The sequence below is a fragment of the Molothrus ater genome, chromosome 2, assembly GCF_012460135.2.
Source record: "Molothrus ater isolate BHLD 08-10-18 breed brown headed cowbird chromosome 2, BPBGC_Mater_1.1, whole genome shotgun sequence".
In the NCBI taxonomy this organism is placed as follows: Eukaryota; Metazoa; Chordata; class Aves; order Passeriformes; family Icteridae; genus Molothrus; species Molothrus ater.
The window spans coordinates 76,224,588-76,250,810 of NC_050479.2; the positions used below are offsets into that span (position 1 = coordinate 76,224,588).

The 26,223-nt window shown below is 39.5% G+C and overlaps 1 protein-coding gene across 4 annotated transcripts in view; it reads right to left on the reverse strand.

Moving 5' to 3' along the window:
- Positions 1–26,223, reverse strand: part of YAP1 (Yes1 associated transcriptional regulator) — an 88,935-nt gene that overhangs the window by 62,048 nt on the left and 664 nt on the right. For all 4 annotated transcript variants that reach the window (XM_036391089.2, XM_036391067.2, XM_036391078.2 and 1 more), the window contains exon 2: positions 23,158–23,405. In XM_036391089.2, the coding sequence (XP_036246982.1) occupies positions 23,158–23,405 (248 nt within the window). The remainder of the gene's footprint in view (positions 1–23,157; positions 23,406–26,223) is intronic.

Here is a 26,223-nt window from a genome sequence, read left to right on the forward strand (position 1 = left end):
CAAACTAGGTGACAGATGCCTCTAGTGCTTCCAAATTGCCTGGCAGTAGCTGGAAAGTGCACCTATCTGGAAGGACATCACTTGAATTTTTTAGCGAGGTTGGATTTGTGTGATTAGTCTAAAATCTGATGAACTAGCAAAACCAACAAGTTTTGTGATTGTCATTCACAAAAGCAACCAGTAAAAGACTTCTGAGGTTTTCAATGTAACAAAAAATGAAGTTATTTAGTAGGAACTCTATTTAACACACATAAAACCACTCACACAAAAAATAGAACTGTGATTATGTAATTATTTTTAGACTCAAACCTACCACAACATTGAGCTTTTGCAATCTTAACTGCCAATTTCTTTCACACTGCTGACATATTTGCCCAGAAAATAACTACTGATAGACTTAATCAGAGGTCAAATCCAAACCAGTAATAAACACAGGCTTTCTTTATAAATGGCTGAATTGCCCCAATCAGTAGAGATCGCCTGGTTGCCTCTGAACAGCAGGCTATAGCATCCATTTAAGAAATTATGCTTTTGACCCCAAATTATCCTTCTTTTATCCTCCCTTTTCTTTCAGAGGAAGCCTTACTGCATTACTCTATTCCCAACGCTTCTCATAATAAAGCAAAACATAATCTTGGAATTAAAATGGACTCACCAAACAGAAGCAGATTGAATAAAGAGTGGAAATCCTAGACCTCTGGTGATCAATACTATTAATACCAAATCATTAACTAAAGAAGGCAGTATCCAACCTCTAGAAATCTGTAGATTGTCTTCAATTAATCCTACAATCAAAAGGCTCGTACTATGAAATAGAGAAATATTACAAAAGGAAATCAAAGTAATTCATTTTTACTGTCTCTCTTCTGTAGTTACTGGGTGACATTACCACCAATGGCATATCTAGTGCTACTAGAAACAAAAAACAGCTTACAACCAAAGTGTAAAAAAAGTGTGTAACTCAGAACTGAGATTTGTTTCTTTCTGATTTTGTCACACTGGCTAAGCTGCATAGTTACTATGTAAAGACTATTAAAAATCACATGAAATCACTTCAAATACAAAAATTTCCAGAATCAGAACTACCACCTTTAGATCTCAGGCACACTTGATAATTTTACTTTGAGAGAAATTTCGGGCTATACAAAGTCCTTGACTGAATTTACACAAAATACTTAACAGTGTTGTGCTTTTTTTGTTCCAAGGATGTGTCAGCCATTGAAGTTCTGTATTGAGCGCTGAGAATTTCAATGGCACTTATTTCTTAAAACATGCTTTTGTGTTACAAGTCTGACTTCTGCTTAAAATCAAATTGCATGTATTTTGATCTGTGTATCTGACTATATACATATGGGAGAATAAAAGGTTCACAGATGAGTTGAACAGATCTTTCTGTAATGAAACATACACTGAAACTATTTGCTGGATCCTCATATAGTATGAAAGTTAATTAAAGCATTCAAAGTTTACTTTAGTTTTACACAGCACAGCAGTTAAACCAAGCTGGTCAGCTGGAAGAACAAGTCACAAATCAAAAAGGAGCCATGTGTAGCAAGGAACAGGGTCATTTTTTATTCTGATGTTCGAGATGAACTGCAACTCCAGTAACTATTTACATAAGGAACAAGAGATTTTAGAAAAGGATTGAACTTAAGAAAATTTATAAAATACTACTGTTTACTAACACTTTTAAATGTTTAGTAAAATATCTGAAGAAAATACTACAGGCTTGAATTCTGTGTTAGTATCAGTTCTTCCAAGAATAAACCATGACAAATTCCTTTAGTAGCAGACCTGTATCTATTGGCTTCTTGAGGTCAGGATGAAGGCACTTGAGACCATGGTTCATGTTCGGACTCAGGCGTTTATTATTTCTTATCAGTGAAACAGCCTCACAACTATGAGTTCTGCACCCTTTCATTACAAAGGCACAAAATGGCTAACTATCTCTTGTGACAAGGTCTTTTAAGACTAAACTTTCCAATTAAGAAATGACACCTAGATTATTTTCCCTTTTAAGCCAATAACTGATCCCTCAAAGCCTGCAATGCGGACTTTTCTGTCTAATTACAAAACATCACCCAAACCCATGAAGAAGAAGGAAGAAGAAGGTAAAGAAGAACAACCTGCCTCCTCCCTAAAACCTCCATCTTGCTTCATATTTATTTCTATATTCTAAAACATCAAACTCTAAGTTTTCCACTCTGTGATATTACACACTTCTAACCAACTATACATCCATAATCCCAGTGCTATTAATAAATTTTGGAAGCCTTCTCCACAGCCTCAGGTCAAATGCAGTGCTCTCTTGCAAGTCTGTGCCTTTCAGCACCGAAAGTTTAAAATTCTCAGCATCCAGGGTTCCAACATGTACATACATGTTTCTTGTTTTCTTGTTTCCGTACATCAGTTCCTGTTGGTCTGACACTCAGTACTCTTCATCACCCTGTTTAGCCTATGGCAACAAAACAGCCACATGTATTTTGAGAGAAAAAGACACTGCAGCAAAAACCCAACCCATCCCTCCTCTTAGGTGTCCATATCAAGCCTAACTTTATGATAGGACATAAAGCAGTAGCATGCTAATTTTGTCACTAAAAAGCATAACAGATTGTACTGTATAAGCTTGCAATTGTAATTTCAAACTGTCATTATTACTTACAAGTGAACTAAATCATTAACTCTTTTATTGCTTCTGTTGGACAGCTTTTCTTTAACATGAAAAAGAAATGAAGAAATGCCAAAACTGCATTATTTTTATGTTCCTTTCTATTTCTATCTCCCTCTAAACCCACCCTCACATTACCTGCTGTATGAATTTGAACCTTGCCCAACATTTCAATTTTGCTGGTAAGTGCACTTCAAGAACTTGCAACATGTCAAGCAACAAAAAAAACCCCCAACATGTTAAGCAACAAAAACTCCAACCAAGAAACAAGAGTGTGGTGTGGATACACTTATGAACAAATTTATGCATTTACCCTTCTTAATAAAGCTTGCATTCTGTGATTTATTCTACTGAAACAGACCTTCAGAACATCCAAGACTTTTGCTTGCACAGGTGTACTTACAACAAAAAGCTTTTGAGAACAGCAAATACTTGTTCTGATTTTACCTGGACTATGAGCAGTCAGAGTTGCAACAGACCTACTTAAAAGTTGAGCTGCTAAGTACAATAGTTACAGCATTAACTATCCTGCTTGGATCTAGTACAATTCACAGTATTTATCAACACCTCACTTTAGAGCTAAACCACTCAGCTTTTGTTAAAAAAAAAAAATCCCCCTCCATTTTATTTTTAGCACACTTAGATCAAGTTATTACTGAGTACAATTTTATGCCAACAAGGCAGATATTCTGGTAGGAGTCTGTTATAGACCACCCAACCAAGATGAAGAGGCAGATGAAATATTCTGTAAGCAGCTGGGAGAAGTCTCACCATCTCTAGCCCTTATTCTCATGGGAGACTTAGACTTACCAGATGTCTGCTGGAAGTACAACACAGCAGAGAGGAAACAGTCCAGGATATTCCTGGAGTCTGCAAGAGACTTCCCTTACAGAGCTGGTGAGGGAGCCAGCTAGGGAAAGTGTCCCCTTAGACCAGCTGTTTGTGAGCTGAGGAGGACTGGTGGATGGTCAGAGGCCATCTTGGTCACAGCACTCACAAAATGAGTTTTCAGTTCTCAAAACAACAACAGGCATCAGCGGTACTGCCACCATGGACTTACGGAAGGCAGATTTTGGCCTGTTTAGGAGCCTGATTGAGAAAGTCACTTTGGAGGGCATCCTATAGGACAAAGGAATTCAGGAAGGCTGGACATTCTTCAGGAAGGAAGTATGAAAGGTATGGGAACAGGCCATCCCCATCTGGTAAAAAGACAAGCTGTTGCGGAAGACTGGCCTGGCTGAACAGACAGACCTGGCCAGAAGTAATGATAAAAAGAGTTTGTGATCTTTGGGACAAGAGGCAGGCAACTCATGAGGACTACAAAGATGTCATAGATTATACAAGGAGAAAATTAGGACCAAAGCACAACTAGAACTTAAATTGATCACTGCTGCTCAGGGTGATAAAAAAATGTTTCTATGAATTTTGCATTGGCAACAAAAGGAGAGCTAAGGAGAATCTCCATTCTTTACTAGAAACAGGGACAAGCATAGTGACTAAGGATGATGAAATGCCTTATTGCTTTCATTGCGTCAGCTCCTCTTCATAGTAAGACCAGTTGTTCTCAGAGGACCCAGCCCCATAAGCCAGAAGAGTGGGATGGGGAACAGAATGAAACTCCCATAATCCAACAAGAAACAGTCAACAAGCTGCTACACCACAGAGACACGTCTCCGTGGGGTCAAATGGGATCCAACCAAGAGTCCTGAGGGAGGTGGTGGAAATGCCACTTTCCATCATTTACCAGCAGCCCTGGGAACTAGTGAGGTCCTAGTTGACTAAAGGTCAGTAAATGTGATTCCCATTTATGAGAAGTGACAGAGGAGCTGTGAGAGTAGAGGCCTGTCAGCCTAACCTCAGTGCTGGGAAGGCCATGGAACAGATCACCTTGAGTGCCACCACTCAGCTCATGCAGGACAACCTGGGGATCAGGCCCAGCCAGCATAGGTTTGTGAAAGGCAGGTCCTGCCTGACCAACCTGATCTCTTTATGTGACCAGGTGACCCTCAATGGATGACAGAAAGGCCGTGGATTTCATCTAGGCGGATTTTAGTAAAGCCTTTGGCACCATTTCCCACAGCATTCTCCTGGAGAAGCTGGGTGCTCGTGGCTTGCAGGGCTACATCGTTCATGGGATAAAAACTGCTGGGATGTCTGAGTCCAGAGAGGAGTTGTGAATGGAGTCATGTCCAGCTGGTACACAGTCACAAGTGGGGGGAGCCCAAGGGCTCAGTATTGGAGCCAGCCCTGTTTAATGTCTTTTCTGATGATGTGGATTAGAAGATCAAGTGTCCACTCAGCAAGTTCACAGATGACACCGAGTTGAGTGGGAATGTTGATCTGCTGGTGACTCTGCAGGGCAGTCTGGACAGGCTGGATCAATGATGAAAGTTGGTCAATGCCAACTGTTGAGGTTCAACAAGGCCAAGTGCTGGATCCTGCACCTGGGTCATTGCAACCCCAGGCAGTGCTACAGGCTGGGGGCAGTGGCTGGAAAATTGCTCACTAGAAAAGGACCTGGGGATGTTCATCAACGGCAGCTGAACATGAACCAGCAATGTGCCAAGAAGGCCGATGGCATCCTGGCCTGGATCAGCCAGGTGTGGCCAGCAGGAGCAGGGCAGTGACCGTCCCCCTGTAGCCAGCACTGCTGAGGCCACAGCTCCAATGCTGTGCTCAGTTCTGGGCCCCTCAGTGCAAGAGAGACATTGAGGGGCTGGAGCGTGTCCAGGGAAGGGCAGCGGAGCTGGGGAAGAGTCTGGAACAGAAATCCTATGAGGAGTGGCTGAGGGAGCTGTGGTTGTTTAGCCAGGAGAAAAGGCAACTCAGGGAGAAGCTCATCACTCTCTACAACTGCCTGAAAGGAAAGGAGAGTGTAGCTGTGGGGGGGGGGGGGGGGGGGTCAGCCTCTTCTCCCAGGTAACAAGGGACAGAACAAGATGAAATGGCCACATGTTGGGCCAGGGAAGTTTATGGTGGCTATCGGGAAAAATTTATTCACTGAAAGGGCTGTCAAACACTGGAAGAGGCTGAACCACTTCCAGGGAAGTGGTGGAATCACCATCCCTGGAGGTATTTAAAAGACATGGACACATGGCACTTTGTGATGGTGAACACAGTGGTGTCAGGTTAGCAATTCGGCTCCTTGACCTCCTCCTTTCCAACTTCAACGATTCCAGGATTAAAAGTCACTCGTAGATCAGTCATTAATTTAGCTCAATATGTTTCTTTTCATGGTAACTTTCTAATACCACCTACACAAAATGTACACTGTTAAAAAACTAAAATTAATATTCTGTTCCCTCAATGAAAGTTAACTACTGTAACATTATTCATTTTTTGCAGATTTTGGATCCTGTTAATGGCTTGAACAGGCTGAAACTTGGTTGAGCACTTGTAGGCTCAAAAATCAACACTTATATACAGTCACAAAAATCCAAGTTGTCTTCCTCCCAGCACTCCTCCAAAAACCCACACTATTTCAGATCTTCCAGTTAAGCTAGAAGTTTTGGATTGTGATAAATTACAAGGAAACAGAACATTCTATACAAAGGCAACAAAATCTTATTTCAGCTTCATTAGTACATCATCTTTGATAGCACATATCATGTGAGCTAACAGCTCAATTCAATGTTCAAGTTTTTTAACTAAAGGAAAAGAAAAACCCCAAACCAAAAACCTCAAAACCACAAACCAAAAACAAAAAAAAGAAAAAATCCAACCACAAAACCACCACACACCCTTTACTGACTTCAGCTGAATTTAGTTCACACATCAAATCTGTAACTGCAGCAAAGCCAAGTTTATGCATATTGTTAAAATATCAGACCTCAATGAATTAGCAACAGAACGCATACTGGATCACAACAAAGCACAATACTTATCAAGCATCAAAGTATGCCTTTTTTTGGGATTGTCCTTTTATTTTTAGTTGCCAGTCCTAAGTAACTAAGATGTGTATTGATGAGATTGGAAGAACCATTGTGCCACCCTAGTCCAGTTTCAGTGAAGAAAGGTGGTAACTCTACACAGATGGCTGCAATAAACCTTGAAGTTTACAAGCCAGACAAACATGATTGTTTTTTAATTTTTCTTCTCTATACGGCTCACTAAAAACTCCTTTTCCCCATTATTTTTCGCTGTTTGCCAAGTTCATATTAAGCTAAATATTAATGCATGTGTTTATTTAGTAAAAAGAAACCAAAACTACCAAGAATGACCCCTAAAACCCCCATATAAACTAAAGAATTATACAAATTTATCTGTATTATTTCCTTTGTCCCCCACTGATATACCACATACTGGACCAGAAGACTAACATTTTCAGATAGGCACCAAAGTAGACAGTCTTACACCCTGTTTCAGGCTACTCCATTCAGTGAGACCTGTGATTCTATAAACAGAACAAGAATGCCAATTCCACAAACAGAAGATTACGATCACATACCTACAGGAGCGTGCACAAGGGGGATTGGGGTTTTTTAATGGTTTTTGAACCAAATATCTCAAAATACAATTTAAAAAGTGAAATTTTGTACACTTTTAAAACTCACTTCTTGAGGACTGTAGTCAATCAACTTTCTGCATTTTAGATTTAGGATTGTTATATTTTTTGAGCATCACCATAGATGAAATGATGTGCATAAAGATTAACAGAAAAACCTAAAGGGCCCCTTTTCTGGAGGTTCCTAACAGAATCTGGATTCAAGAGAGACAAGAATAAACACTATGCCTTATTACTCAATTATTCTTGCAATGACTGTGTTTAATATCCACAGTGAACTTAATATAAAGAAGAGTATCAGAAGAAAACTGCTTAGAAGCTTTAGTCAAAAATTTACAAGTAACATTTCAATAAAGCCTTCAAATTTTATGTTATTTCTCCTGTACACGTAGGTTTATGTTCAGCCAAGAGTAAGTTCATTAAAATATTGTTTGATTGCATCATAGGGTAAAAGAGTAAAAACAGCATCAGTTGAACCTAAGATATATTTACTGCAGACAAAACAAAAGTATCAAATGCCCACTAAAGCTGCCCGGAACAAGGCAATATATAATTTACTAATTTGTCCACAGGAAATGTGATTTTGAATTGCAGAGAATAGTATTGACAGTAAATGTAAAAAATAAGCAAACTATACAACAAAAAACTGATGCACACCTCCCCCAAAAAACCCCAAACTAAAATCCATAAACTACCACACAACCAAGAAACTCCTCTAAACTTCAATCTCATTCAGTACATCCCAAGCGTAAACAAAATACTTCATGGAATAGAGGCTTGTTTTGACAAAAAAGTACAACTAGATTCTGATGTCAGATGAAATGATGCCACATGCATCTATCTTTAGTGCCATCACTGATTTGCTTAATCAACTCTTGGGAAGCATCTACCTCGCTTCCTCCTCTGAGCAGCCACACCATGACCTGGATAAGAGAATGAGTTTAGCTGAAAACATATAATCACAGAAAAAGGCTGATATATGGCTTATAACATAACTCCACAACAACTATGCATAGCTTCAGCTACAAAACCCAGAAAGACTGCTTCAAATTAAATCTGTAAACAAAGCTTGCTTTCACCCTTCCAACCTCCTTCCACCTCTTCCAACATCCTTAACCTCATTAGGCTCTGCTGTCTTCCCTTCCTCACATCCCATCTGCCATGGCAAGTTCAACAACCGAAAGAGAAAAATTAAGACTGACTGTAGCACCAAGAACTGGGGAGTACCACTGCTGACAAAAGACCATCCCTAGGTACCAGTGTGATGAGCTCACATTACAGCCACACTTTGGAATCAGATGAGAAGTCAGCGTCTTAGACTCCTTTCCAAAATCCAACTACATTATAAGACATGCTTCCCCAATGGAAATAAGCTTCTCTCTGTTTCTATCTAGTTTCCTCTTCTCAGTTCAAGCTTGCTCAGAAACCCATAATCACAGTACACCAAGAGTACAAATATAGAGGATGATTTCATAGACAAGGAGCAATTTCTTCTATTTTGAATAGGATTCCCTGCTATTATGAATTAGCACTCACCATATACATTTAAGAAACGTTGTCATATACTGACTGAAATGTAATTACTGTATTACACATCCAGTAACCTGTCAGAGCTTCATGAAATTTAAAAGAAATTGCATAAATATGATCACAACTGTAAGCAACAACCAAGAAAACTGATGTATGTTAACCAGGTATTCCAGTAAGGCAGATCCCTGGATGAATTACTGACTACATACCACACTGTAGAGTACAGCACAGTCATTTGGAGAGCTTACTCAATGTAAGAAGGTCATGGAATATCACAACACAGGACTAACTTAAGTATATGAAATAGACCTCAAAAATGTAGTAGGCTGACCCTGGTGGGTCACCAAGTGCCCACCAAAGCTGCGCTACCTCTCCTCTCCTCAGCTGGAGAGAAAATATAACAAAAGGCTCGTGGGTTGAGGTAAGGACAGAGAGAGATCACTCACCAGTTACAGTCACACACAAAACGTGATGCAGGGAAACAAGTTTAATTTATTGCCAGTCAAACCAGAGTGGGATAATGAGAAATAAAAACAAAATCTAAAAGTTGCCTTTACCCCACACCTCCTTCTCGCTGAGCTCAGTTTGACTTCTGATTTCTGTACTTTCTCCCTGACATCAGTGCAGGGGGCAGGGAATGGGGGCTGCCATCAGTTCATCACACACTGTCTACTCAGGGGAAGGGCCCCTGCTCTAGTGTGGGGTCTCTCCCATGGGATGCAGCCCTTCACTAACAGCTCCAACATGAGGTCCACCCATAGGCTGGCAGACTGCTCCTGTGTGGGTCCTCCCCACAGCATGGGGCTCCCTTCAGGAACAGGCTGCTCCAGTGTGGATGCCCCATGGGCTCACAAGTTCTGCCAGCAAACCTGCTCCAGTATAGGCTTCTTTCTCCATGGTGCCACAGGTGCTGCCAAAAGCCTGTTACAGTGTGGGCTTCCCATGGGGTCACAGCCTCCTTCAGGCATCCACTTGGTCTGGCATGTGGTCCTGCAGGGGATGCAGGTGAATCTCTGCATCCCCATGGACTCCAGGGGCTGCAGGGGCACAGCTACCTCACCATGGGCTGCAGCAGGAGCTGCAGGGGAATCTCACCTCCAGAGGCTGGAGCACCCCTGCCCCTCCTTCTGCAATGACCTCAGTGTCTACAGGGCTGTTCCTCTCACATACTCTCACTCCTCTCTTCAGCTATTGCTGTTCTGCAGCAGTATTTTCCCTTCTTCTTAAATACATTATTCCAGAAGGATTACCTCTGTACTGATGGCCTTGGCCTTTGCCAGCTTCTTAGAGCCAGATGGCAGTGGCTCTGTGAGACATGGAGGAAGCTTCTAGTAGCTTCCCTATAGCCCCCCCCCCCCCGCTATCAAAAGCCTGCTATGCAAACCCAGTATAGCAACTTCCTTAATTGCTTTTTTTAATCATAAGAAAATTCCATCTAAAGAATAAACTTTTTTTTTTTTTGCTAATAGAGAAACTTCAGCCCCTTTACAAAATCTACATTAGATATTTTCCTATCTAGATATAGGATATATATATAGGATATATATTTTCTATTAGATATAGGAGCTACATTAGATATTTTCCTATTCTGCAGAGAAATCATCTTATGGAGGATCATTTTAATAGGAGGAAGGGAGGATGAGGTATCTCCAGCATTGGATGTTTTCCAGACTTGGCTCAACAAGTCACTTCTGACCTGATTAAGCTTTAGCAACATTTGTGTGCTTTCAGCAGAATGGTTGGATGGATGACCAACCTTCACTAAGTACTAGATTAGATAGATAATACTAATGACACTAATGGCTATGGTTGTGAACTTCAGGAGGAAAACAGAAAAAACCCAAACCATGTCTAGATTACTTGTTGATTCATGGTTCTTTGTACTTCCAGTCAACTTGAGAGCCAAACAATGCTGAGCCTGTCTATGCAGAAAAAATCAACCTTTACTGCTGTGAGAAGAAAGCTTCCCCTGAGCTAATTACTCAGATGTTTTTCAGACTCAAACAACTGTTTCTTATTATTTATTTACTAATTGCTACATTTGAAACAACATATTCAAATCACAAAATCAGTTACAGATGGTTGACAATCTTTAAAGAAATCACAACTCTGAAGAGCCAAATACTTCTCTTTTGGTTACTGAACTGTTGTGCTATGCAGACATACTGTATGACAGAGCAAAATATGGTATAAGCATCTGGCATTCAGATACTACGAAGTAAAGCATGGTATAGGCAGAAAATTTAGTAGAATATCAAATGACAGTTTCAAAGCATGGTTGAGACTGACATTGTTCAGCATCACTGAAACTGAGTATATGAAGAAACATAAGCCATCTTCCAAATACACTGCCACTGCTCACTTCTTTAATCACATTTCCATTAAATTCAAGACCTACATACACTGAGTAGGTTCAGTAAATCTAGTAGATCATTTAGTACATGTGTCACATCATCCACAAAATATTTTGTTCTAGAAATGGATCTTGCTTGGGTATTTTAAAGCACATACACATCATTTTATCAAACCAGCATACTTCCATTTGGAGGAAGCAGCTCCGAAATACCAGCCAGATGCAAGTGCAGATGACCTTTCTCTTTCGAGGTGAATGCACCAACGGAAGTATTTGCATCCCAGCGTTTATACAGAAGGCTCCCCCCCTTCTGCTGACACAGCAATCACAGTGGGCTTCAGAGGTAAACACAGTAAGCTTCAGAAACCAATGACTACACAATCTAATTAGGAACAGCAAGTATTCTTGGTTTTTATTCAAACAAACAAAAGGCAGCTACAGGATGCAGATAGGTCCTGATATGACACAAAGAAACATTTACCAGTAAGAAAGTACAAAGCAAGCACATGGCACGAGGAAGGAGGAATCAGCAGCTCTTGCACCAGAGGTGGGACTCTTGCTAACTTCCACAGGGGCCTATACACCAGAATCTATCCAAAAGAAAGCAGCAGCACCACCATAGTTCCCCAATGATACAAATTTACTTTTGGTCAACTGCTAACTGCAAAGAAATGGGGAGAAAAAACAGGTATAAAGAGTAAAAGGACAAGGACAAGTAAAAGGACAAATGGGTACTTTTTAGATGGAAGGCTCAGAATGGTGAATGCTAGGAAAACATTCCTAACCCTTCACTTGAAAAATAACATAAACTAGAAAATGCATGAGTTCAGGATATGAAAAAAAAGGATGGCAGGGTTAACTCAAAAAAAGTTTCTATTCCAAGAAGATCCTGCAGATATTCAAATTTCAAAAGAAGTAGTTTCCAGAGAAAATGACAGCAATCTTAAATAGAACTAGAAATATGTACCAACTGTTCATTGTCACATTTAAAGTAAGAACTGAGCACCACTGAAAGCAGCTAATGGGGGCCAAGCTTAGTAGAGATGGAAGATGTTTCTTCATGCAGTGGACAGACAACCAGTGAGACAGACTCCCTGCCAAAGCAAGCAGCCAGTGCTAAAGGGGGCTTCAGGCGCAGACAACACAAGTCTTGGAGGACAGTCAGAAGCCAGCAGAGTTCTCAGAGAAGAGTATTTGCTTGAAGAGCAAAGAGATACGCTTGTCCTGCTTAGTCTTTGCAAGAAATTTGCTCCTGACCACTACTAGCAACAAGACACTTACCTGGACAGGCACCTGGACTCGGTTTGTATAAATGGGGGAAGTTTCAAGTGATGCTGTTAACAAGCTCTCTTACAAAAGCAATGTCAGCAGGGCCCAGCAGTCACTAGGTTTTAAAACTGAACATCTTGGACATCTCAAACACCTCAAGAACAGCAAGAGGAGAACAGCATAGCTACTTCTACTGCATCCCTACTGCCAGTACTTCTAGTTTTTATCTCCACTTCTATCACGTATCATCTTCTGATTTTTTTCCTTCACCTGATAATTTTAAGTATAGTTTAGATGTGTTACTCAGAAAGATACCTCTATTATAAACAACACAACACTATCATCTGATTCTGCATTGCAGCCTTGCTGTAGGATCTACCAGCACTAATCTAAAATGCTGGGCATCAACACGAGCTAAAGAGCCTAATAGATTTGACAAATAAATATTTTATTCTTGGGCAGAAATATTGCTTCAAATGGTATGCAAGATTTATACTAACCTAAATGAAAACCTACTAGTCTTAATGAAGTGCAAATGAAAGGACTGTGGTATAAAGCACAGTGTGACAGCACCAGTTGCTACTGCACTGCAGGCTGTTTATATTAATTTAATATAACTCTTTGGTGTTTGCTTACAAGAATTTGCATCTTCTTTACTCTTCTGCAGCTTGTAGAACAGACAAGATTTTTAGCTGGCAGTCAGGAACTGAACTGTATCCTATACAAGAGAAGAACACCTTTTATCTAAAGTGTATCTTGCAGTTTGACTAGATGAAGAGAGACAGTACGTGCATAAATACCTGCATACAGTAGTTGAGGCTGGAAAGTTTTAATCAATAGTGAGCACGTAACTGAATGGTAGCACTCAGTTTTTATATACTTCAGTAAAGTATTCTAAGGTCTCATAAGTTCATGTCCCAGCTGCAGGTAAGGGCTATAATGATCAAATATATTTATCAGGAGAAATCAGAAAGAAGTCATATAAGCTAGTTAAGAAGTAAAAGCACCATGCATCAGCGAAATTGTAGGTCTACTTATACCTTCACCTTTGTCTTTCACATAAAGAATTTTACAAAGTTATAGGAAAATTATGCAAAGAGCCTGCATCCAAATTATGGCAAAGTAAAAAGCATCAACACCAGAATCACCTGTATTTCAAATAAATTCCATACAAACACACATGCACAAAACAAGAGCTGAACTGTTTGTTGTGAATATAAAAGACTTCTTCCCATAAACTGATCTATATAAATGTTATCCATGACAAAAGCCAGCAATTTTCACTTTATTGCCACTCCCTCAATTATTTGGTAAATTACTTGTTACCTTAGCTTGGAAACCACTTAAAATCCCCCTTAGGTTTCAGAGAGCAAGCATTTTGAGGCCATTTTAAAAAGGTCAAGTTTGCCACAGACAGGAGCCTACACTTCTACTCCAACAAGATTGCGGAGCAAAGGAATCAGTTACAGTTCATCCACAATCTCTGAGTTGCTCACCATCACAGCATACACAGGATTCAAACTGTAGCTGTCAGCAGAAGCTACACAAATAGTTGCACCAGAGAAAACAAAGGCATCCCCCTTCTGCTTCCCTGCTCCCTACTCCAACACAACACTAAAACGAAAGTTGGAAAATGGGTGAGGCTGATTGACTGATTCTTTTTTCCTGAGTATATTACCACATAAAACTGAAATTTAGTTCATTAAGAAAACAATGAACTCTCCAACTTCCTCAACAAATTTGCATAACACAAAGCTGATCATGTCAGGACCTGTCTGACAGCGTAATAAAAAATGGGGACAACTTTGAATTACAAACAATTTTTAAAAGCATGCAATTAAGACTTCCTTTGACCTTATTAACAAGGATGCTAAAATGTTAATTCTTAACTAACTGTTTATGCTAAGGTCTGTTTCACATTTTCTCTTCCTTATGCCTAACCAATGTCTAAATTACCAGGATATTGTTAAAAATCCAATAGATCTCTTTCCTGTTATTAGTCATTACAGGAAAAATAAAAAGACAAAGCCAAACCCTCACAATCATAATGATTAACAGTTCTAACACTACAAATCTGGAAGTTCCCGCCCTCTGTGACTTACTAATTATTTGGTCCCAAAATCTTAGGTCTGCTTAGTTTTAGAATTAAAATCTCATAAAAAGTGAAAACATAAATACCAGTTATGAAAGAGAATGCTTACTTCAGTTCAAATGTTATACTCACTGGCCAGAAGTAAGTGATATACATGGTCAGAAATTAAATGTGCATGTGTTTAGAGGCCGAAGGTATAAAAATGAAGCACAGGTCCATGCTGATGATAATATAATTCTGTCAAAAGCAGCATAACAAAAAGCTCTCAAAAGTCTATCCACACATAAACTAGGACACAGGCAATTTTAGCTTAGTCAGGTACTTGTGTACAAATCCATGTACCCACAGAATCTGCTATGAAATGTTTTCACTGAAAAAACAGTGAAACAGTATTTAAAATATTTCACTGTTAAATGAGTACAATTCATCATGACCCAAAAACCATCACTGAAGTCAATGGACACCTAAAATCCAGTTACAGCACAGTATTACTTTTTTCTGCAAATATGTTTTCCTTATATTTATAAAAACAGTCTCTAAAGATGACATAGAACACACTTCAAAGCAACATTGTCACAGCCTTTAATGCATCAGGTTACACCTTTTTAAGGATATATATTTCATATCCTTGACTCGTGAAAAGCTGGCTGCTCTGGGAGTGACAAAAATTTTGCAAATAAAAATCACTACTGAATTATTTGTTCATTGGACATTTAGGTCTATTAATCATATCAACTACACTAACAGCAACACAGGAAGACATTTCTCTTTTACTGTATTTTTCACCATTCTAAAGAGACTATATGAAATGTTGCAATCACAGTAATTGCAGAGGACTTGCCAACCAAGCTTTTCAAATAAGTACAATGAATTAGAAAAAATAACTGAGAAGTAAGATCCAAAAAGAAAATATACCTGTGAGTTGCATTTATTTCCTTTAATCAAAGAATTCAATTTTGCCTGCAAACCCAAGATTCTCTCCTTTCAGATGCTTTATTCAACCATAGATGTCTAACTTGATAACATATCAAGTAAAAGCAAAAAAGTTTACTTGCAACAAGGGAATCAGAAAGGTAAAGGCAACCTTGAAGCTGTAACACGGTTTAAAACAAATCTGTGTAGTGCAGACAGACTTCCAACAAAGCTCTCAACAAATCAGAACTCACTGGAGATAAACTAGCAATAGTTAATGACCTTTACTTGACTTTCCTATAAAACAATTCAGCAGAAAAAAACCTGGCTTCACAACCTCGGTGTAATAATCAGTAACTACACTGAACCCCTAACACTGATCTAAGTTACCAAACAGCATGTCAGAGACTCAACAAAAGAGATCTGGTCTTTCACTGTGACGCAGCAAAGCCTCGTTAGCAAAATTAAAGCGAAGTCCAAGACTGTTTTCAAGACAGCTTTGTCTCCTTAGCAACTGACATGACCGACAGGCAGCATACTGGTAAAAGTCTTACTTTACAAGGCAGCTTTGTATTATTACTTTGACTTAACCAGTAATTTAGAATACTTGCCTGAAACACAGCCTGAAGTAACTTAGCTAAAAGCCAAATAAAACAGCAACAGAGTGAATCCCAGAAAACAGACTCCAAGAAGCACTTCAGGAGGCCATGAAACAGCGACACAGCTTAGTCACGCCTTACAAAAACTTTTGTTCTCCAAATAAAACTCCAGTTTTATTTTGCAAAAAGCAACTATGAGGTACCGTTTTCACATTAAAACCAAATTTCCCCCATGCTGTAAATGCCTATTCGAGTGCTTAACAAAAAATACAGTTCATCTGGTAAATTTCCCGAAAGAGCTTGACATCAAAATCAGATGCAGCAAACTGTTTGGGGGACAGTGTCCAGCCAGTACCTGGCATCTATCTATTAACTTTCCAATACAACATTCTTCCAAGAATTTTTTTCACATCATGCTAACCCCCCCATGCTGTTAAATTTCCCCTAGACACAATTCTGTCATTCTCTGGGGCCAACTACATGGTACTTTGGCCAAATCTTAGGGGCACCTACCAGAGGACTGCTACTCACAGAAATCTCCCATAAATTTCCTGCATTCAAGCAAGTGAAATTTTCTTTATAATTTACATGAGAAACTGAGTCAGGTAAATAACAGCATTTACATAATCACTCACAGCTTGTTGTCATGGGGAGAGGGAAAAAAAAAAAAAGAAAAAAACCACACCTTAAAAAAGGAATATTTACTCAAATAGCAAAAGACAGCAAGTTCCACCCACCATTATTGAGTTTGACTGCACAAGTATATGAGAAGTGTACAAACAATAAATGCAAGTATGTTGGAATGTATAAAAACACAAGGACACAAGTTAATATGAGAACTGAGCAGCTATCAGTTTTAAAAGGTTAAACTAAATTTAATCTAATTGCATCCTCTGAATTTGTTTCCAGCTATGAAGATAAACACATGCAGTGCTCTGGCCACATATAAAAAGACAACGAACATCCCTAGTTTTGGATGACAGATCTCTGTTGCTGTTTACCTCATTTTTGTTTTTCTTTTCTTTGGTTGGTTGCAGAGGAGAAGTGTCTAGTCTTAATCAAGATTGCCTGTAACTAAGACTAGTTTTAAGAGTTAATCTTGTACCTCAGCCCTGAGCAACACCTCTTGCTCTCCTGGGCATCACCCGCTTAAGCGCCTGCATCCAGTGCTTATGTTCCATACAGGAAAACTTTTGCTGCCTTTGAGAGCAAGAAGAACTCTGCTTTACTTTTACATGTGACTTAATTTAGGTCCTGATGTTAAATATTTCAGCACTCTCAGTGCTAATAAGTTACTTTCTCTGAGGGTTTAGTCTAAAACCAGACAGAATTAAAAATCCAATTTGCTTGCTGTGTCAGCTTTTAAAAATTTGCAGCTGTTGTGTCACAATTGCAGGGGGAAATTGAGCAAAGTATAAATGGTGGCTTTACATTTTGAATTTTAAAGCTACTGTTATTTTTTCATTTCCAGAAGGAGAAAGATAAGAGATTAAGAGATGAATCTTTTAAAAGTTGGTATGATTTTACCCAAACATGCCACCAATCAGTTCAACAGCATTTACACATTAGAAGCTTCTTGCAGAAACATGATGTAGTAGTGCTCAGTCTTACCTCAGGGGAATTTTCAAATTAAGATGCTTTTATTATTTTACTGCTTTCTATCATGCAGGAATTTCCATCATGTAACTGAAGGGTTAAGACTATCCTGTGCTAGAAGCCAGATGACTACTAAAAACCCCACTACTGTAATTCTTTGCCATCTTCCGCATACAGGGAAAAAAAAGCAAAAGGATAAAAATCCAGAAGACACTCATCTTATTTTATATCAAATTCTTGTTTGTCTTTAGAAGTCAAGACCTCAGAAAACAGAAGTAGTTCCACAGCAGTGCAGTTACACTCATAGAGCTTAATGCTACAATTCTAACTCAAATTTAACCAGAAGAAATATTTAATATGTAGATTTGCAGAAGCATCTTTTTCTAAACATGAAATTCTGATTAAACCTGTATTCAAATACTCTTCTTATTACTAATCAGAGATACTTTAGTACTTTAATTATAAAAGACTGGTTAAGACTTAGTCACAATTACAGCTTTCAACACAATAAAAAAATTTCAGATAGCCAGTAAGATAAAACTGATCTCAAATTTGATTCAGGAGATAGGAAAGTAGTGCTACAAAGCAGTACAAGATACCTAAAGCGCATAATCCCAAAATCAGATACTACAACACACAAAGACTATTTTTATGAGAGATATGTGAAAGACAAAAACCCATGGGAAGAAGAAAGGTTCAGATCAACAACTAATTAAAAAAAAAATCCTCAGAGAGGATTTAATTATTAACTTCCAACTAGGTGCCACAGATGCTGTATTTTCCCCAGTTCTATGTTCTTCTGAAGATAATAAATGTCAATATGCTTATAAATTAAAAATACCCTATTTGTGAAAACCATGAGGTATGTTTTTGGTTTACCTGAAATCATATCTCAAGTGCTTTTTGGAATTGTCTTAAAATCACCTTGGTACAGCGGGGTACTGAATGCATGGATAATGTTGTTTCATCAAACAGAAGGAAATGTGTGCCACTGCTTTCTCTGATGCCCAGTCTCAGTGCTAATGCAAATGAGGCACGTTTGCCCTTATTCTTCCTCAGCCCTTTCAAAGATATTGAAATGTTCAGTAGAACTGCGAATTCGAAAAAATTTGTGTTATTTTCTTTCTTAGGACTCTTCAAAGTAAGAGGTAGAAGGAAGAATACACACTTAGTAGTACTGTGACTGTCTTCCCTTAAATTGTCAAAAACATACTACAGCAAGCTTTCCTTTGAAGTGTTTTAACTAATGTTTTTTCCTTGATACTAATGATACTTGTGATACTAATTTCACTGTGTCGAAATGTTCTGAAACTGACAGTGTCCTCGGTACCATTTTTTCATGGCTTCTAGAGATCTTGATCTTTGAGTATTCTCCTAAACAGTCAAATCATCAATATAAAAATGCAACTGACTTGACATATTACAAATAGAATTTAGCAACTAAAGATCTTCAAAAGTGGAGAAGCCCATCAAAGCAGTGGCTACAGTTTTGGCTTCCAACAATGCTGCTATTTTACTGACCAGCTTGCTTGAACTATAGAACTACAAGCATAAGAAGTCATATTGATGACTCTGAATACACACTTCACTAAATTAAGGTATTCAATAAAATATGCAGCTGTGGCTGCTGCTTTTCCAATGAACATCTTTTGTCCTTGAAAACTAGGATTACTTTGGTGGGAAGACCAAGGGGAGCAGAGGAAATTGGTGTAGTGGGTAGTACCAGTCAGGGGTAAAAACAGGATGCAAGAGAAATTTAACATCATCACTGGATATTTTTTATGTGCGACACAAGGAAATTTAAAAAAGACAAAACCAAAAATCGTAGCAACAAACTTCCCTGTTGTCTTAACACTAGTTGGTTTTGTAACACCCAAAACCATACCTCCATATGGAGCACGTGAGAAATGTGTAACAGCAATCTTTTTTTTCTGCCAGATGGATAAACACCTCAAAAACACCCACAAATACTAATGAAAACCACCTTGGCCTCCTTCAGGAAGTCATTCAACACTTCACAGAAAAAATAGGAAGTTGTTGATAAACTGCTTGCAAGAACTACTTCCTGTAGGAAAAATAATTACAAGACTTGTTTGCTGGACAATCAGTTAACTTTTCCTCACACTACAACAACAGAAGAAGTATTACACAAGCTCTGTAAGAATTAAAAGCATAACTCTAATTTAAAATGATACAAGAGTAATTCTAAAACTGAGCAAAATTTGTTTATTCTTTCTGCAAGCTGCTGTCTGCTATTCCCATTGCACATTATCTTTTGCCTCGAGAGCGATTCCCTATCTTTCTGCACAGTTCACCGAAATGTCAAGCAGCAGCTGGCTAACAGGAAGTGGTTAAAAAGCAATGCAATTGACATCACCACACAAACCAAGCTCGGCTTCTTTACTGTATGTTTAAGAATGGGCTACATCAGTGAGAGATGACTCAGATGTGACCACTTACTAACCAGCAAGTCTTAACTTATGAGCTCCACCGAAGGAGCAGTATCACTAAAAAATAGTTTTACCAGCTGTACAGTAAGCAGGCCTTAACCCACTGCTCAAAATCATCACTAAGGGAAAATGAAACTCAGCATTACTACCCATAACAGTGAGATGAATGCTAATACGTGGAATTCTGGCAAATCATATGTTGGGCATTCATACATAAGGGGGTCTATTTATCCAGATGACAGTCTAATTTACAAGAATAGTTCTGGTTCAAACCCTATAGTACTGTCCTCACCTTCTTTTAATGTGTATGGCTACATGGGGTGTGTGTGTATAAAATATCTGGCCAAACAACTCTGTGCATCTATCTCTATAAATACACACACAGATGATTAAGTATTTTCTCTCCCATATACACTATTTTCATTTCTTTGCACAAATTACTGTGTTTGCAGTGCTTGACCCACTGATTAGTGGAAGTGACTGTAATTCCAGAGTGTATTAAGTATGGTACTCAATTTTGTATTATTCTCTTTGTACTGTAGCATATTATGATAACTGTAACCATAGGGCTTACTGACATCTGGAAAGAATCTAATATTGTTACCTATTCTGCAAAGATGTTTTTAGAGCCTGATTACCAGACTGTTCATGGAGCTAGGGGAAACAAGGAGTGATGCAGCCAACGAAGAAAAAAAGCTGAATACTTGAAGAGACACTAAAAATCTGCATATGGTAGAAGGAACCACATTAAAGGTGATTTAGAATCAGAAATCTTAGTACACACATTTCAAGCAAATGTTTAAGGTATAACCAGGCAAGATGAGAACTTTAGCAGGCTTGTAGATGTGAACTAGAACTTTCCACTCATCACTGAAAAAAACCTTTAGTATAAAACTTGCTACTCAAAACTAGTCTTAAATTTCTTTAGGCTTCCTTTACAGACAGAGCAAATGTTGTGCTAGTACTTTAAATGCTTTTTACAAATCTCAAAAAACTCCAATGAAGTTGGTGGATCTTACCTGCATATATATTAAGCAACCTTTTATGAACAAATGTTCTTCAAGTGTGAACAGAGCTGTCCTCATTAGACTCTCCCATACCAGAGTATCACCCAAGGAAAGCCAAAAGGAAACAGCCCATTACACTGTTTAAAATCTCCCAAGGTCAGCATGTGACCCAGCAGGGAGAGGTTCAAAAAGCACAGCCTTTATTTTTTTTCCTAACAACCTGGTTTGTTTCCACTCCTTTCCCCTTCAAGACACATCCTTCACAGCTAGCAGCTCTTTCAATCATTTACTTTGGATGTCTGCTTGAGAACAAACGATCTTGCTCATGCAGATGAGTTTGCCAGACTTGTGTGTACTTTCCAGTCTCAGGCTCTTTATTGTTCTTGCTGAAACCTGACCCTTTGAAATGGATACCAGGACACCAAGAAAGGACAAAAAAACTTGCAAAAGAAAAAGGAAAGATTTTTGTGGTAATAATCAAACTGCAGAAAAAGCTTTCCAAGAATAAATCTTTCACTCTAATTTCACCTGAATGAGCAAAATTTAAAAAAATTCATTGGAAGAGCAGGAAGACATTTTTTGTCTCTTGAACTCTTTCATCTTCTGTAAAATTGACAGTGCTATCAAGAACAATTACTTGTGGCAGTAAAACTTTAAAATCAAATATCTATTTTTCATGCTTCATAAGGTGCTCTTTAAGAGCTCTCACTAACACAGTCAAAACAAAAGTTTGCTTTTCATTTCAAAACTCATTCTGTTCTTTTCTCAAGGTTCAATGAGCTACACTTCTCAAATGGCATAAATTACACAGTTCAAAAAAAACCTTCTACTTGTGTCTGATGAAGAGCTCATATTCTAGAGCACACTGATCTGTTAAACTTCACCAAAGAAAATATCACATCTTCAAGATCTGTAGCTAATGCTTATTTTCACATTTCTAATAGAGAATGATTGTTCTCAAAAGGGAACCTCCAGGCTCAAAAATTTTCAGACAACTACTGCACCCTCTTTTTGGGTGCAGTAAGAGTAAAAGAAAAGGCTAATTTCTCTGTATGGAAATATCACAGCTACAGGAACAAGAAACATTTTTAAGAAGTTCTGCAAGTTCAATTTTCATTGCACACAATGTAAATTTGTTATTATTTTTGAAGCCACAAGCTCAACTATTTCAATCAGATGCAGCTATTAATCACAGTGTTTGAGAGGGAAAGGTAGTAATAAATACATTTTTCTTGGCTGAAACAAGTTTTCCATAAGTAACACTGCATTACCTCTCGCCACCCTGCAAATGACATATAATGGGTTATTTGGAGACTTGCTGTTAAATAAAAAAATCAAGTATAGTCAAAGTATTTGAGGGCAAGTTATGGTCTTGGTGGGCACATTTTCAGAATGAAGGACAAGTCCCTGCTGTTTTTGAAAACTGCACAGAATAAAAGAAAGTGCTTCCTGATGGATTGGGTGTCAAATGGATGGCACGTCTAACTTTCTTCAGCTATGGAAAAGGTGATACTAATTTCACTGTGTGGAAAAGTTACAGCTCTAGGAAGATGAAACAATGTTAGAAATTCTGAAATTTCCTCTTCATTGCCAGGAATGTAGATGAGTTAATTTACAAACACAAACACAGTAATCAAACACATATGTTAATTACCTCAGGAAGAAAGAGTAGGCAAAAAACATTTTAGTTGTGTATTTAAACAATTGTCTTTAATCAAAATATTAGAAGTCCTGACATACTGTCACTACAACACTCTCTAAAGTTAACTCTGTGTTTTTACATCTGTATTATTAAAATGAGGTAAAATGTATCTTGACCTGCATGACAACTCTAACAATATTCAGCAAATCCAAAAGTCTCATTGTTCAAGAACAACTATGCTAATTTCACTGATTTTTTTAGTACACAATATAATGGGTAACATTCTTTCGATAAGATTAAGATAGGACAAATATTCACAGACTACCCTACAGTTTTCAGAAACAGCAGAGTTGATATGTGAGAAATACTGAAGTGGTAGGGTCCTCTACTTAAAATCCCAAGCATGTTTTTAAAAATACATATTCTAAACACAATGAAATTTACTGACATTCTAAGATGGTAAAAACGTATATATCCCAACAACAACAAAAAAAAGAGCCAGACATACAGCTAATTGAAAAGAAATTTTACTTACTTAAGAAAGTATCTCTGTCCAGATGGTGTCTTAGCCATCTCCCAACCTGGTGGCAAAGGTACATCATCAGGGATCTCAAAAGAAGACTGGCGGAGGTGTTGAGAAGATGGAGCTCCAGGTCCAGTCACTACTCCAGAGGGTGTAAGTGTCCCTGGAGAAACAGCTCCCAGCTGCAGTGATGCTGGAGAGGAATGAGCCCGGACATGCTGTGGGGTCAGGGCTCCTGCTGTCCCGGCATCAGTGCTGGCCTGCCAGGAGTGAAATTATTTTTATTAAGATTCCTCATTTCAGTAGAAGTGCAGCTGTCAGAAGACATTTAACTTTAAATGAACGTTTCAGTAGAGATTCATAGCTCAGTTGTTCTAAAGTTCTGCTTATTTTCCAGTTGTAACTGTTCAACAAGCCTCCATGTAGTTTGGTTAAAAACCCCTGTGCAAGTCAAGAAATATTAAGTGTACGTGTTGAGAGCCCTTAGTTTTATTTTGAAACTAAAGTTCTTACTCCTAACACAGGGTTAAGAACAGACCTGCCTGCAGTCAGCAGATCTCATGCAGTGCATTGAGTGGTTTGTTACTGGACTGCACCCACTCCCTACCATCACACCCACTTTCTGCTGGAGGAGTTAATTTCCCACTGTCCTTTTCAAGTGGGGGTGTGGGGATTCAAGTAGATGCACACGCCGCACACCATCCCACCCCCCAGACCGTAGGGGTTTAAAAGATCACACAAAGAGAAAAGCAATAGTGAAATGCCAACTGGCAGCAGCGAGTTCCAATGGAGGAAGACTCATTAATTCAACCATTAAAAAAACCTAAACAAGAAGACTGAACATAACATTTCCTAATAACTCGAACTTTTGAGGGTATAAAGAGTCTGTCCATGCTTGATCCAAAGCAAAGCTTCAGCAAACAGTTGAACCAGTCAACCAGAAATGACTCACAAACCCATTCACTGGAGTCACCACTCATAAGTACACAGAAAGTCCTTGCCAGTACTAAACACACATCCAACATGGAAAAGGCAGCTCTGAAAACCTGGTTAAAGTAAAATTGGCTTTTAAAAATATATTTACCAATTAACTGGTTTCATAGACAGACCAGAACAATATTGACACCTATAATGAGATGCATGTATCAGTCCCTGTCACACCTCTCTACACAAGGTATTACACCATAAGAGGCCCCACTTACACACTCTTACACATCTGCTTCACTCCATCTGTATGCAAGCACACATGAAGTTCCATGTGTTCAACTGGAAACAAATCAGTTTGCACTTACATCCAGACAAAAGAGTGGATTTGCAATATTTAAATTCCTGGGAATCACAGATTTATATTCAGTTTTTTTCTTTAAACTGAATCTTTATGTGGCACAATTAAACAGAAAGGAAAAAAATGAAAACAATCCACAATGAAGCAAATTATTCTCTCTTGCTTTAGCTAGATTTCAAGTTAATGTTTTAGGAACCACTGAGTGGTATACAAGGAACAGTGATCCAACTAAATATGCTTTACAGACAAAATTAACATACACAAGGAATATAAAGCTAAGCCTAAAAGTACAACCGAAAGTTGTACTTTTAGTGCATTTCAATGCACTAATGCACTTTAGGCTTTTCAAACATGGTAGCTATTTAACTGCAGTTACTGTATTTAACAAGACATAGCACCAAGTGTTAGATGAATGTCTACCCATTCAGATTTGTACACAATGGAATCGCAATGAGATTTGCGCAGGCTGGGAGAACACTATACATGAACCCCTTATTCCTTGCTGGATTTCAGTATGTTATTAAACGTCTGCAACTCAGAAGCTAGCAAAACTACAGAAGCAGATCAGCTCCACCCCTTTCAATTTTCTTTTCAGTATTCCTATATGAAGGCCAGACTGCTTTTTCGAGTATTTGGAAAATGAATTAACTCCTAGGCTGGGAGAGTACGTGCCAAGGTTCAGCCTGGAATGAACTTCTGAAGTCAAGTTATAAAACGTTCAAAACAGAAGTTTAATAATGGAAATGTTGACAGGCCCTTAACAACATGGGTACCAGGCACCAGTACACAGTGAGTTTCACCCTTACTGGCTACACAGATAAAGTGACAATAGCCAATAATAAAATTTATTTTATAGCTTAGCAACTAAGTTCATTACTTAATAACACTTGACTAGATATGCACAGTCTCCATCCAAAACGTTGGTTAACAGCAGTAGCTTCCCCTCGTATTCACACCAGCACTTAGGTCTTGGTACAAAAGTCCCTCTGCTTAAACACCAAAAGCACCCGGAGGCCGAGCGCCGACCCTGCCCCGCATACCCCACCCCGTTCCTCCTTGGCCCTGCCCCCGCATCGCCCCTTCCCCCCGGCGCTGCCCCGCCCCTTCCAGCCCTGCCCCGCATCCCTCCCCCGCTCCCTGCGCGGCCCGGCCCGCATCGCTCCCTCCCCCGGCCCGGCACGGCCGAGGCCCCACGGCTCCGAGCCCCGCTCCCAGGCTGCCGCCGCTGCCCGGGATGCGGCGCTGCGCCCGGCGGACCCTGGACGCCGTCGGACCTGGCGTCTGGCTCGGGAATTAACTTCGGATGTGCGTGCCTGTGTATGTGGGGGGGTTAATCCTACTCAACCCAGCGCCGTGCTGAAATGGTGGAAAAGTCACATCCATATTTACTCTCTGACGGGGCGAGGGGGTGTAGGTTTGGCACCACTTCATCGACCCCTTCCACAGAGGGCAGGGAATTGGACCGCAAAGCGACATTCCAAGCGAAGCGTTTTCACCCAAGTTTTAGGGGCTCACCCCCGCTGTCGCCCTCCCGGTGAGGCCGAGATAGCCAAGGAGCGGATGTGGAGTTCGAGGCCCCACTAGAGACCGGGACGGGGCCAGCGCTCGCTCGCCCTCCCACCGCGGTCCCGGCCCCGGCGGCGTCTCGGGGCGCGGGAGGCGGCCCTGCCCCAGGGGAAGAACAAATAAAGGGGTGTGGGGGCGGCAGAGAGCGCCCCGACAGCCCCGGCCGGGCGCCCCCCGCCCGCTCGGCCCCGCGAATTCCCGCCCCGGCCCCCTCCCCCACACGCCTC